This window comes from Malaclemys terrapin, chromosome 3 (genome assembly GCF_027887155.1).
Source record: "Malaclemys terrapin pileata isolate rMalTer1 chromosome 3, rMalTer1.hap1, whole genome shotgun sequence".
Classification (NCBI taxonomy): Eukaryota; Metazoa; Chordata; order Testudines; family Emydidae; genus Malaclemys; species Malaclemys terrapin.
Window position 1 is genome coordinate 100,016,355 of NC_071507.1, and position 14,520 is coordinate 100,030,874.

The following is a 14,520-nucleotide window of genomic DNA, read 5'->3' on the forward strand; positions in this document are numbered from 1 at the left end:
ACTACTTGGTCAGACCAAAGGTCCATCTAGCCCAGTAGCAAACAGAGGTTAGGGACACCATCCCTGCCCATCCTGGCTAATAGTCATCGATGGACCTATCCTCCATGAATTTATCTAGTTCTTTTTGAACCCTTTTATAGTCACTCCCCCTGCTGCTGCCCCACTTCCCCCCTGACACCCTCTCCCTTTTTCACCTTAAAGCACTAATAACATTCCCCAAGGGAACTGAACAGGCAACAGGTATAGCTCAATTGCCAGATAGATTCTCCTCTGCGTGGCAGGGAGTTCGGTGCATGCTGTATAGAGAGAGATGAAAAGCCAGGCTACCTGTGCCAACCTGAAGCCTAATGTCTCCTTTTGAAAAAGTGCTTGTCATTGACAGCCTGTATTAAGTCAGTAGTTTTATCACTTTTCTTACACAGAATTCCCTGCCAGGCTCGTTTACTTAAACTGGGTTTGAATAAAATGACTAGATCAAGAAATAAACTCACTGGCTATGTCAGGGCCTCCTTGAGCCAGGTTAGCAGTTACTTCTTCTGGGTATAGAGAATAACTGAAGGGTGGTCATTTGGAAACTGTTTTTAACCCCAATAACACATTTTCCTAAAATATAAAAGACAGCTGAACGTGGCTATATCGACACAGCCTTGTCACTAAAAGTCAGCGTGTGTAAACGCTCTTTGTCTTTACTTTGTTGGCACTTCTGCCGACAAAATACTTCCAGCCGCGTTAGCTTTGTCAGCAGGAGAGCGCTCCTGCCAACAAAAACGCGTTCACACTGCCACTCGCATCAGCAAAACTTTTGTCTTTCTTCTGGGTCATGATCTGCTTTTATAAAGATAGCCACATTAAGTACCCAGTCCTGATTCCAGATTCACACATGTGGAGCCCACAAAAGGGAAGTACATAATCATTTGCAGGACTAGCATCATCCAACACTCAAAACTGAAGCTTAACTCAGATGCTATTGTCCTCCAAAAGATGCTTTCTGACAGAAGTTCTTATCCAATTTTACTGTTGTCAAATATTCTCCCCTGGAAAGGTGTGTTTGACTTTGGACTCTCTATACATAAAACACTACAGTGGCATCACTGCAGCTGTGCCACTGTAACACTTGAATATAGACACTCTCTCTGCCAATGGGAGGAGTTCTCCCATTGGATTAGGTAATCCATTTCCCAGAGAGCTGGTAGCTAGGTCGATGGAAGAATTCTTCTGTTGACTTGGTGCTGTCTACACAGGGACTTAAGTCAGCTTAACAACGCCACACAGGGGTGTGGACTTTTCACACCCCTGACCAACATAGTTAAACCAATCTAATCTTCTAGTGTAGACCAGGCCTAAAAGTGAGAGCCCCCCCGCCCCGTGACAGTTATTCACTTACTATTATAGACTAGTATATGTAGATGCATGCATACTGTCATTACAGCCTTGTCAGACCCTGTAAAATGGTATTCATGAACATTCAGTCAAATTTTGAAAAGCTGTCAGTTCAACCAAATTCATGACCCTTTTTGTTTGCTTTTTACACAGGTGGATTTTTGTTTGCATAAATTTTGGGGGAATTGCTGTTTTGTACAAATACACATGTCCACATATTAATAAGAGTGTAAAACACTTGTCAAACAATTGCAAACAATGAAGACATTTATAAAAATCAAAATCTGCAAACAATGTGCCGACAGAAAAAATGGTTAAATTTACTGGATAATTTACTTGGGTGGAATAAAAGATGTGCATGAAAATCCTCAAATATGTAGCTAAACACAATGCTATTTGTCTACATGAAACTTTACACCACTTTCAGAGAATTGTGAGATCAATGTAGTTGCACACGGGCATCCTCTGGATCTGTAATACTGTCTGAGGAATCTTAGTACCATAATCCAACAAACCAATACATGATATGAATGTTGGGCCCAATTCAATGCCCATTGAAGTCGATGGGAGTCTTTCAATTGATTCCATGGGCATTGTATCAGGCCCAATATCTATCACCCGTGACTGCTGTGGATAATTTTATTCACTTCAGGTATGACCTTGCATCTTACTATTTTAGCTATCAATATTTCTAAAGTGCCTATCACAGCAACACTCCACTGATTTCATAGGTAGTTTTGGATACATAAAGAATTCAGGATCAGGTCCCTAATAATTAATGTTACTGTAATGCCTCACCAGTTATTAATAAGCTACAAGTATTCTTTATGCCATTCAATTGTTTAAAAAACATGCACGAGAGAACACAAACGAATGAAAATTGCTCAGTCACAGTGCCACAGTATTGTGTGACATGTGGGATGCCTTTCAATGAAATGAAATGAAAGGCATGTCACACTGTATTTTTGACTGAGGCAAGCCATGCAGCCAGTGGCAAGTCACAGATGAAAAGACAGCTTGTGCTACACAGTACTCTTCACTTCACTAAAAGGCTCCCCACATGTCACAAAATGCAGCAAATACATATTGGATTTGTATGTCGTATTATTTGGCTATATGCAATTTGCGGTTACAACAGTCACTAAGGGGTAATGAAAAATGAGGGCACATATTAAAGAGTGTGTATTGTATTGCCTTCGCATGTGCATGTTGAGTCATCTGCTTCGAGACTGAAATTTCAGTCAGAGATAGTTTTATATGGTAAATAAAACAAATACAAATTACTAAAAAAGCCATGTGTGTTTGGGTTTCTGCTTATACATTATTTGTTAACTATGTTCCTCATTCTGGCTTTCTAACAAGGGCAGGGTTCCAACCAATGACCCCAATCCTGCAACTAGCTCTCCGTGGGAAAGTCCTATGCCTGCCTGGAGCTCTATTTACTTCAGTGAAGTCCTGTATTGATGTAGCATCCACATGGAGCTGCTTTCAGGATCTAGACAAGAATTAGTGTCATATTCACCACTGATATCAGTGGTTGTAACTCTGCTGAAGTCTATGGAAATCCTCCCACTTATTTTTACAGTCCATTTGGACCCTAGATTTATATACACTCATGACTATAAGCTTCTACCTCTACTTGTACACGTATTAATTCATCTTGAATGTACACCCTGCTGGAAGAAATCCCTTAAAGTTTAGTTTATTTTCTAAATATTAAATTAATTTTAGTGTTTGTGAAATAGGTCAGGTTGACATATCTACAGACTGAAAGTCTCTATTTCTCCACAGGACAGATACAACACTGTTGGTGAATGTGCAAACTTCCCCACACTGCTCTAACAATGTGCCTCAAGACTGACATGAAGAGATCACCTCTATAAGAGAGAAGGTACTGTATTTAAGTGTCCGTTGAGTCAGTTGCTGCCCTTTCTGCTGAGACTGCCAGCAGGGATGTTAATTAGTGCCATCTGTGATGGTGGTTTTTGTGTTGTGAACACCTGTCAGCTAGAAAATATACCGAGACCACAACTCATTTCTCATATGCCGGTCAGCATTAGAAATGACTTTCCATCACTGATGTCCTAGTCTGTATTTGAATCAATGATCTAGATGAGAAAATATCTATATTCTGTTAAAGCTGTCAATCCCCTGAACCTTCCAGTCTCCTAAAATACCTTTCTTAATGGAAGTTACCATAAGTAGCCAGATACCTAAACTTTCCATAGCCTTAGCTTTTTCTGACTGAGAAATCAAGGCAAGATTGCCTTAATATTAAGAACTCTGTGGTCAAAGTAACATTTTAAAGACATTTTCACATAGCTTGTTTAGAAAACCCAGCTCTTTTGACTTGGTTTTAAAACAATTTTTATCGACACAGAAAATCTGTTGTAGCATACTGGGACTGTGGGATGTACAAATCTAGAAGCAGGAGGATAATAGAGAAAAGTAGAAGCAACTGGCACAAACGAACCCAGTGTGCCAACTCATAAATGTGAAACCTAGGAATATTGCTGAAATGGCAGGTGTGGAAGTTAGATGAGTCTTTTGAACTGATATAACTCATGAGGCGACTTGTGCAGCTGAAAAGCTTGATTCTTGGTGAATTTAATAACACTATAAGGCAATATATTTTCAAGAAGGAAGTTTTCTTGAATAATTTCTCTACTGTATTTGTCATAAGCAAGATTTTTTTGTCAATATCAATCAATGTAAATGATTTTCTCACCACTTTCTTATAAATATAATTAGTGAGGCCAATGCAGAGAAAATTCCAATCACCACTTGATTTTCCATTTGTCTCTGTCCTTACACTAAATTTGGTTTTGATAAAATATACATTCAATTTCTCTGCTTCTCCCCCATAACACCATACTTCAGAGATCCCACATGAGGTTTATAAAGCTATCTGAATAGTGAAGAAATAGCTTGGTGAATATATTTGTGAATAAACATCTCAGTACAAATCACTGCTCTTTATTAGGCCCTACTATTCATTGTTTGCAAATGTTCTTATAACCACTGAATTGTACTCATGAATATGTTTGTGAATTCTGAAAATTTAATTAATTTGTATTGGAATTGCTATTCACTATTACGAATCCATCATTCTCATGTTAAAAATGTGGCACTCCTCCAAACATACCATGTGATCAGTTACACTGTGAATAGTAAATAAATAGCTCAAGGGAACAGTTTGAGAACAACCCATAGTCTGAACATTATTAATCCAAACTATTTGGTGAATACTTAAAACGTAGGGCTAAATTCTCTGCTGCTGCCAACTGGTGCATTGCCATTGGAACTGTGCCAATTTGCACCAGCAAAACAGTTGGTCCAATGGGTATATTCACAGAAATCAAGAATAGTTTCTGAATAATTTTTGAATAACACAATGTTTAAATGTATCATATTTTTGGTTTAACAAATTCCATTGTCCATTTCCATAATTTACTGCCCTTGTGCATTTAACAGAAATGAAGTATTTCTTTATGACGTACAAAGATCTAGCAGTGCTTCTTGACCCATCACCCCAAACAGTGCAATATCTTTAAACTGAAAGCTATTTTATAGCCCAGTGATTCTCAACCAGGGGTATGCGTACCCTTGGGGGTACACAGAGGTTTTCCAGGGGGTACATCAACTCCTCTAGATATTTGCCTAGTTTTACAACAGGCTGCATAAAAAGTACTAGCGAAGTCAGTACAAACTAAAATTTCATACAGACACTGATTTGTTTACATACTGTTCTATATACTATGCACTGAAATGTAAGCACAATATTTTTATTACAATTGATTTATTTTATAATTATACGGTAAAAATGAGAGTCAGCAATTTTTCAGTAATAGTGTGCTGTGCCACCTCTGTATTTTTATGTCTGATTTTGTAAGCAAGCAGGTTTTAAGTGAGGTGAATCTTGGGAATATACAAGACAAATCAGACTCCTGAAAGGGGTACAATAGTCTGGAAAGGTTGAGAGTCACTGTTCTAGCCCATACAAACTATCATGATGAGTTCTCTACTCTCAAGCTTATTATACAGTATTGCCAAAAGAATGTTTCCCTTTGACATGTCCAAGGTTATACAGCTTCCATCCTTTTACTAGTAAGTGGTTGTATGTTTGAGTTTCTTGTGAATCACTACTGTGGAGAATATGTAACAGTTATGGCCACAAAGCAAAAACAAACAAAAAGTAGAAATGAAGATAAAGTCCACATCCTGTACTCTGAACTAAAAAATCTTTATAATCATGCCAAATATTTCATTAGTTAATGTTGAGCCTTATTCATAGATTATAAAGCTGAAAGGGACCACTGTGATCATCTAGTCTGACCTTCTGTATAACACAGACCATAGAACCTCCCTGAATGAATTCCTGTTTGAACTACAGCATACTTCTAGAACAGTGGCTTTCAACCTTTTTGCATTTGTGGACCCCTAAAAAATTTCAAATGAAGCTGCGGGCCCCTTTTGGAAATCTGAGACATAGTCTACGTTGAAAGTCTGAGTTGAAAAATATTGCTTTAGAAGAACTGTTCGAGGAAGAATCCAGCACAATCCTTGGTAAATTGTTCCAAATCATTAATTATCCTTATGGTTAAAAATGTGTGCCTTATTTCCAGTGTAAATTTGTCTAACTTCAACTTTCAGCCGTTAGGCCTTTTATACTTTTTTCCCCTTTAGATTGAAGAGCCCTTTATGATCAAATCTCTGCTTCCCATGTAGGTACCTAAAGACTGTTATCATGTTATCCCTTAGCCTTCTCTTGGTTAAGCTAAATATATTGAGCTCTGTGAGTCTCTCACTTTAAGGCATATTGTCCAGTCCTTTAATCATTTTTGCGGTACCTTCTCTGAACCATCTCCAATTTACCAAACATCCTTCTTGACCTGTGGGTACTTAGAGTTAAGCATGTACTTAAGTACTTTTCTGAACAGAAATGCTTTTCCGAATCAGCCCTAAAAGCTGAGAGGATGCATGTGCACATTAAAAAAAAATCCTGCACATTGAATACTCTTTGAAGGTTCCTTGAAAAAAACAATAGCCTAGAAAATGTCTTGCAGCTATTATATGGCCATACAAATTTGCCTAGGCAGATGTGCTGAAAATAATGCACTTTCCTGATGTGCCACTGTGTTCATTTGAGACACATAATCAAGCAAAATGACTTGCCCTTTTCTTGCCTGGCGACCTTTATGTGTCAGTTTTAGTCTACAATGATTTTTTTCCAGTGGAATTATATACACCTTTGAAAATAAAGTGTTGGAACTAACATTATAGTAATTTGTACCTTAGCACAATATTTATGTATTCCTGAAAACAATGTTGCAAAAGACAGATATTCCATATCTTCAAGAGTTCTATCTCTCATCAATGTGCAGGGATTTTATGCAGGTAAATGCCATTATCACTAACAATAGTTGCATATGTCCTGATGGAGAATAAACCTCTATGTGTTCAATGAACAGAAGAATATGCTTTCATGGACTACCAAAAAGACAATCTACTACAAACTGGATCTCTTTGTCTGTCCTCATTGTCACTATATACCAGATGTGATAAACTAATTAGAAGCCATTTTATATAGTCAACAAATTTCTGTGTGTGCAATTAATTGATCATTATTAAAAGATAGAATAATCTGTACATAGTGATATTGTTTGTTTGCTCTGAACTGTTCTGGGGGCAACTATGTCTGAAGGTGACACTGAAAGAGAACAGGAATGGCTTTGAGTATCAGAGAAGGACTATGGAGACTCTAATTTCTAGGTTACCTATTTGAATCCAGATGAGGTCAGTACTGCCTGAAGAACACTGCTATCTGACAGCTGCTTAGTGGTTATGTCAAATGAACTGGTGATCTCATTTCATTTCCTTGTGGGCAGGTGTCTACAATGATCTGAGGCATGGGGGGGGGGGGGGGGGCAAAGATTGATTTCATGTGGGAAGGGAACAGTTGTCCTACTCCCAGGGGTGGTCCACCCAGGTCTGAAGCTCTTTGGAAAGTCTGTATGATGGAAGTTTTCACTGATACTGCCTGTGCATTTTGTAAGAAATGTGTACACTTTTCAGAGTCCTATGTAGAGGGTGGTGCCAAGCCGCAATGCTACAACCCACAATCTTCCCCAAGCATGGTGTGCATAGGAGTTGCGTATGTGGTATGTACTGCAAGGATGATATAGATTCTGGTGCACCAGCCCTGCTCTGTGAGCTGGTGTGGAAGCAAATCTGAAGAAGCCCATGTTCACAGGGGCTGGTGCTGAGAGTGGCCCTTGTGTTGTTTATGCAAAGTAGGAAGGTGCTTTGCATGCCACAGGCATTGGGAAGGGGAAGAGGGAAGCGTTCTCATAATCTAGATCTCAGTTAATGCATAGGATTTTAAACTGTAGAGAAGTAAAGGCAACACTGTTCCTGTAATTTCACCTTAAAACGGTGAGGGAGGGAGGATTTTCATACTTTATAAATTGGTATTCTATAGTTCTTCTGGAAAAGAGCTCAACAAATATGTACTAGTGCTACTAAGTATAATTTATAATTTAATTGGATTTAGAGACAATCTTTAGAGGCTGTGTGTGTGTGTGTGTGTGTGTGAGCACATGCGCAAAAGGGAGTAATGAAAGCTGAGTAATCTGAAAAATGATCACTTGATACTGTAGAAGAATGTATCACATTGTGAAACAGAATTAGTTCAATATTTCCAAAAGTATCACCTTGTGTATCAGAAAAATATCCTGCAAGAAACACTTCTTGTCAGTCAATAAGGTATTTTAAAAAGTGATAGCTAATTAAAAGTTCTCACATGTAATGAGTGAAATTGCTATCCTGAAAAGTCAACTATATCATGATTTAAAAAGAAAATCTATTTATCTTTCCCAAGAGGGATGATAACTCCCATTAATGTTAATGGGTGTTACATATGCATATAGAAGTAGAATAAATCCCTGAGGGGCAGATCCACAAATGGTGTAAACTGGTGTAGCTCCACTGAAGTCAATGGAGCTATGACCACTTACACCAGATGAGGAGCTGCCCCTTACTATGTATTTTCACTCTGATCTGTCACAAAATATAATCATATCTACTAGCAGCCAAGAATTTTAGTATCTCAGGTTCCACCCTGTACATCAATTTGTTTTTTTCATCTGTGACAGGGCACAAAATGAACTGCAAATGTCAGGTCATTGTTCCCGGCTCTAACATTTTTCAGAATTGCAGCACTTTCATGTTTCATATGTCCAGGTTAATCCAATTCACCTTTGAATGTGACATTTGCAAGTCTTATTGATGATTTCTTTCTTTCATGATGGCAATATATGTTTTCAAGTGTTTACGTCTAGCCAGATCTCTGAGTACAAAGTTGCATATTTAGTTCATTAATTTAAAGGGAATCATAAATCAGATTTTCATATGGATTTACTTGGATAAATGTATTTACCTGTGTGCTGCAATGAAAAAAAAAATCAGGTTTGTAATTTACTATGTAAAAAATTGGTGTTCAGCAGCATGATTGGACTATAGAAATGTCACAATATTGTATTGAAAGGGCTTTCTTTTGTACAATTTAGCTGCTAATATAAATTTGGTTGTAATTGACAAAAACAATGGTCTATCTATAAACCAGTGCTTCCAGTTTTAAATAGTGTGATCTTATAATTCCTTCACTTACTAGTTTAAAGTTAATTAAACTTGTTGAATACAAATTGTCTCTATATAGTAAGATTTGTACTTCTGTTCATATAATAGTAACACTTTACTGAATATTAGAACTATGTGCCTGTCAAATAGCATGGACTTCTATATACTTACTTCATTACAAAACATTTCTGTAAAATATATCAGAGCAATGGCTTTAGGATTCAGTCCTCTATGTCTTTAGTCCCAGAAATTAATTTATAGTATTAATACAGAACAGATATAATGCCAAATCCTGGAGTACTTGTTCAATTTTGACTCAGTTCTCACTCAGGTAAAACTCTCATTGACATCAGTGACTGTTCTGCCTGAATAAAAACTAAGCAACACTACAGGATTTGAGGTATAAAAATCTGTTCACTTCATTACAGAACTGGCAGTCACTCTTTAGGAATGATTTTTATACCATTATTAACTTCAGCTCTAGATTCTCACATCAATTACCTTTTGAATTCGAAATGAGTGACCAGTCTAAATTGCAAGAAGAAGGAGAAATCTTTCCCTGTATGAGAAGTAAAGGAACAGGATCAAACCTAAAAGTCTTGGGTATGTCTAATTTTGCCAGTGCTTTTCTTCCGAAGTTAAATAAGGTCTTATACTTAACCACATCCAGCTGTCACTTGAACACAAGTTGGGACACTATCTAACAGTTTGTTCACAGCTAACTTCCCTGGATGAGAGAAACACTGTTCAGATCCCACAGTGGTTGACTGGGGGGGAGGAGAGAGGAGGGGAGGAGAGACTGCATTATTTTCCATTTATTTTTTCAAGCAAGCTAGGTTACTAATAAAAAACAATTGTTGTTGGTGTCCCTGGGGTGCAGTTGACTTGCCCAGGGAAACAATGCAAACAAATTGTCTAATTGTTCAAATTTATAGTCAAGGGCTCAGTCTCTCCTTAGTGGAAAGCACTCCTCTACATTAGTCAATTAGATAGTCGCTGCTGGTGCAAGAGAACCACGAAAATGACAAACCCGTGTAGCACACCATGCAGTGGTATTACAGCTTGCCACCAGAAGCTCATGGCTGGCTCTCTGGGTATGGGGGAAAGAGCGGCTAAAAGGGGTGGGAAGGAAAATCGACTAGCCTGATTCCAAGTGCGTTGCTTTTCCATACTTACCTTCTGTATGGACTGCGGATACATAGGTCCAGTTGTAGCGTTTGACTATGTCAAGCATGGCCCTGGCTTGCAGAGTGTCAGAAGGGACCACCCTCAGGAAGTATTTGTATAAAGTTTTGTCGCTCAGGTCGATGCTCGTTGCAGAATAAGCGATCTGAGGGATGTCAAAGAGCTGGAGCAGGTTTTGAACTTGGATAGCAACCGAACTGGAGCCTGGACCAATCACCCCAGCAATGGGTTTTTTGGTCCTGCTCTGATGTTGGGGTAGGGAGTCAGGCACACATCGACTGATCCCGTCTTTCTCATCTCGTATGGAGATCAGGGAGTCTCTTATAAACTCAATGCTCTGCTCGAGTGCTACTGAAGAGTGCCAGCAGGAATCTCTGATTTCACTGCCCAGTGTGATGTTGGGCAGCAGGACTGGGTCTGAGTTAATTTTATCCAAAGTGTGAAACATAGCTTCAACTCTCTGGATGCCATATTGCTCTCTGATCTCCCCACACTTCCTCTCTGGCACTTTCTCGGCCGGCGGTTGGTGATGGACTGAGAAGAGGGCACCTATAATGACATCTCCGTCCATTCTGGCTACCGATCGCTGCGAGGAAGCTCCCGACAGCAGCATCTTCCTGCCAGTGTTTTTGGGAAGAATATCCATCTCCAGGAAGATAGCAGGGAAAAAGACCAGCACCACTCCAATCATTTTGTTACAGGATGTCATCCAAATGCAGGTTACAAAATTCATGGGCTCCTCCTGTCTGCACATGGTTGAAGGAAATACCAGTCTCTCACCCGTCACTTGTCAAGTGGCTCTAAATCCCATTACAGCATAGCCTTAAACAAATGGCTCTCAGGTGCAAAAGGAGTCATCGTAGTACTGAACTGTATCCTGTTGACATAGGAAGAAGGAATAACACACATATGTTAGAGAAAGGTGTGTCAGGGCAACAATAAATAAAAATCAGTTTTATCTTAAAAGGGTTTAGAGAAATAAATATTTCTGTAAGTGTGCAAATCAGAAGAGGTTCTCAAATATAAATTTCAAGGAAAAATATATACATAGACACACGTGTGTATACACAGATGTGTTTAAGACAAGGAGGTTGCTGCCTGTACCTTTTAAACTAATGATAGAATAGCAGACAAGTTTTAAAACTTTTGTAAGCCAATTATTCAGATAAAAATCTTATCATTGCCTCAGTGGTCGCCATATCAGAAAGGAGGGGGCGGGTTTACTTCACTCATTATCATTTAAAAACATAATTTGGATGTGAAGAATCCACTTTCAAAAAAAAGAAAGAGAGAGAGAAATACGCCTTTCCAGTGAAGGAAAATGTCATTTAAAGGTCAGAGGAGAGAGAAAAATAAACCCATTACAGCTTAGATTAACTTTTCTGGGTTTAAGGGGAAAATTCAACAAGAGACACAAATATGAAAGCCGGGGGAAATACATACAGTATTAGTTACTAAGGCAACCACAGATAAAGTAGTGATGTGCTTTCTTGGCACGCCTGCCTTGCCTGCAGACTTTGGGCACCCAGAGGTGTGGAGCCAGGCGGTTCTAGTTGAAGTAGTTTAATGCGGTTTAAAGGTGATCGGGTGCCGAGAGGGAAGTCAGGAGGACTGACTTGCTGAGCTGGGCTTGGGCTCCCCGTTGCAAGGCGAGGGTGGCTCTGTTTTCATCACCCAGGACAGCGCACAGGAGAGCCAGACGCCCCTACCACCCGCCCTGTCCCTTTACCTCCTGCCAGGGCGACTCGGCTTCCCCCTAAACTTCTCCGCGTCTCTGTCTTTGTGGCTGCTACCGCAGCCAAGATCTCGCACGCTGTCACAACCCCTCCCCCCAACACACAGACAGACAAACCCCCCACTTGCAGCAGCCCATCCTTCCCGAATGGCTTCTCATGCCAGGATCAGGTCCGGAAGGAGGGAGCAGCGAGCCAGGGCTTCGCCCCTCGGGTCTCTCCCCCTTTCCTGAAGGATGGAGAGAGGGGCGCGGGGGAGAACGAGTGGGGGGAAGATGCTCTGAGGAGCCACCAGTCCCGAATCTTCCTCCTGATCCTACGGCCACACACAAGAGGCGTCTCAAACTGGCCCGAAAGCCAGACAGACCTGGAATGTGTCGCCTGAGTGTCTTTTGTCTGGATCTTTTATCTGCAGCGCTATACCTTAAATCTTGGTTTATTTGTAGTATTAAACTTGAGACGTACCTGAATCAGTGAGACAGTTCGCTCCTTCCTTGGTCAAAGCAGTCATTGGCAGTTCTCCTGCGAACATGAGCTTTAGCATTAATACAGTCAGATGGGAGGATATGGGCTGTACGCTAGTGCCCTCTTTCTTCAACACTGTTTTACCGCAAGAAAAAAAAAACAGGTCATTCAAGGCTCATCCATTATCTCATACATAAAGATCAGTCATTTCTCCCCCTCCTTAATTTCTTTAGCTATTGTCTGGTTATCAAGAAAAGAAATATAACCCAGAAAACAGCCTTGCTGGAGGGTTGTGTTTTGTCTGACTTTCAGCTACCGTAATTCATTACCTCCTTGTCACATAAACAAATAAAAACAGAGTATGATGCTGAGGGGGGGACTGATTGAAATGTACCTGATGTAGATAAATGTGCAAGTCTGACTCGTTTGGAAGGTTTCATAATGTCTGCTGTTGACATAAAAACTAGTGGACCAAGATAAATCAGAGGTAAAGAGAAAGAAATTGAGATTCCAGTTTTCAGGTCAAGATGATCTAAATCAAGCACGTTAGAGTCATGTCAGATTAAAATAATGCCAGACTGAATAATCATAATTCAGAGGACCGGCTTGCATCACCGCCACTAGTCTCTGGTGTTTTAGTTTACTGTGTGGAAGTTAAAGTTAGATCTCCATCCCTCTGGGAAGTCGATAGTCTGTTGGAGGTTAGAATTTGTCCAGTTTTTTAAAAAAAGACAAGGACAAGTATTTAACTACTGAACTATTCAGAGACTATTTCCTGGTCAATACTGTTTCATTGGTTTCTTTTTCCTGTGTAATATTTGCTCTTTCCCATTGGCACAGCTGATTATGTACTATGTTGCTTCTTTATTTGTAAGACACCTTCATTATTAAAGACCTAATATAACATATACATGCAACCATAACAAACCTTGGTACACACTTTTTACTATCATTTATGACAGTGGGGACAAATGAGTTATATAAAATAACTGATTATATGCTGTGTTACCAAAGCAGGAGGTAATAAGTTAAAGAATGGCAGAATCCTTGAATCAGAGGCTCATGGGCTGCTCTCCCTTCCAGGTATATATGTAGGGTTTCATGTGTGTGCCCATATAAGGGTATATATACACACACTCTACATTATGGAGTCACCAGTATTTGAGTTTCAGAGGGGTAGCCATATTAGTCTGTATCAGCAAAAACAATGAGGAGTCCTTGTGGCACCTTAAGCTTTCATAAGTGGGTTTGTTAGTCTCTAAGGTGCCACAAGGATTCCTTGTTGTTTTTTCTATTATTTGAGTTGCATTCAGACTTACACTTAAAACCAGGAATAAATTCCTTCTATTTCACACTTGAATAATTCAATGTAGTCTCCAATTTTGGCACAATAACCTTTCAAAAGACAACTGGTCTATTTATATAACTGTTTAAGTAAAATATTTACTACCACTAACTTTGTCAGAGGAAACACTTTGAAATGTTACCTGTTTTAAATATTGCCCCGTTCTCCTCAACACTCTTTTCGGTTCCTCCAGCTGAACAATCACAGACGCCATAAATGCCAAACTTTACACAGACACACACTGCGATGATATTTCAGACACAGACCATGCCTGAACCTCATACAAAGCGTCATTCCTCTAATTCAGGATAACTCAAGTCTCGCCAAGATTAGCCAACAGAACAGTCAAGTCCCATCATCCAGTTCTGTTCTTTGATGCTACCAGCCTTGCTTCCTAACTCACCAGTTCTATGCAGCACAGAGTCCCTGGGGAGGCAGGGAGGTGGGCTGGCCAGCAGGGAGAATGCATGGGGAATAGGGGTAGGTTCGGGCATATGGAAGAGGTGGGGCTATGGGGTGGGAGGAAAAGAGATCTAGGCTCTCTGAAGAAATGGGGGTTGAGTTGTCAGGGGCAAAAAAAGACAGCAGCTCTGGTGAACTCTTCTAGTGCCAATGCCTCAGCACAGAGGCTCTCGGCTTTCTCCCACCCCAATCCTTCCACACAACCCTAGTTCCTTCCACCTAGCTCCCACAACCAAAAGCCTCTCCTCCCATAAACTTGCCACACTTGAATACCTCCCCTCCCTCATCATTGGTCACTTACCTCTCTGGCTC

General features: G+C 39.9%; 1 protein-coding gene across 1 annotated transcript in view; it reads right to left on the reverse strand.

Annotated features, from left to right (window-relative positions):
* Positions 1-12,484, reverse strand: part of GRM1 (glutamate metabotropic receptor 1) — a 264,393-nt gene extending 251,909 nt beyond the window's left edge. Inside the window, exons 1-2 of the mRNA XM_054024486.1 lie at positions 12,402-12,484; positions 10,195-11,080 (exon numbers count right to left, since the gene is read on the reverse strand). Coding sequence (XP_053880461.1) covers positions 10,195-10,957 — 763 coding nt within the window. The 5' untranslated portion in view covers positions 10,958-11,080; positions 12,402-12,484. The remainder of the gene's footprint in view (positions 1-10,194; positions 11,081-12,401) is intronic.
* Positions 12,485-14,520: the final 2,036 nt, after the last annotated feature.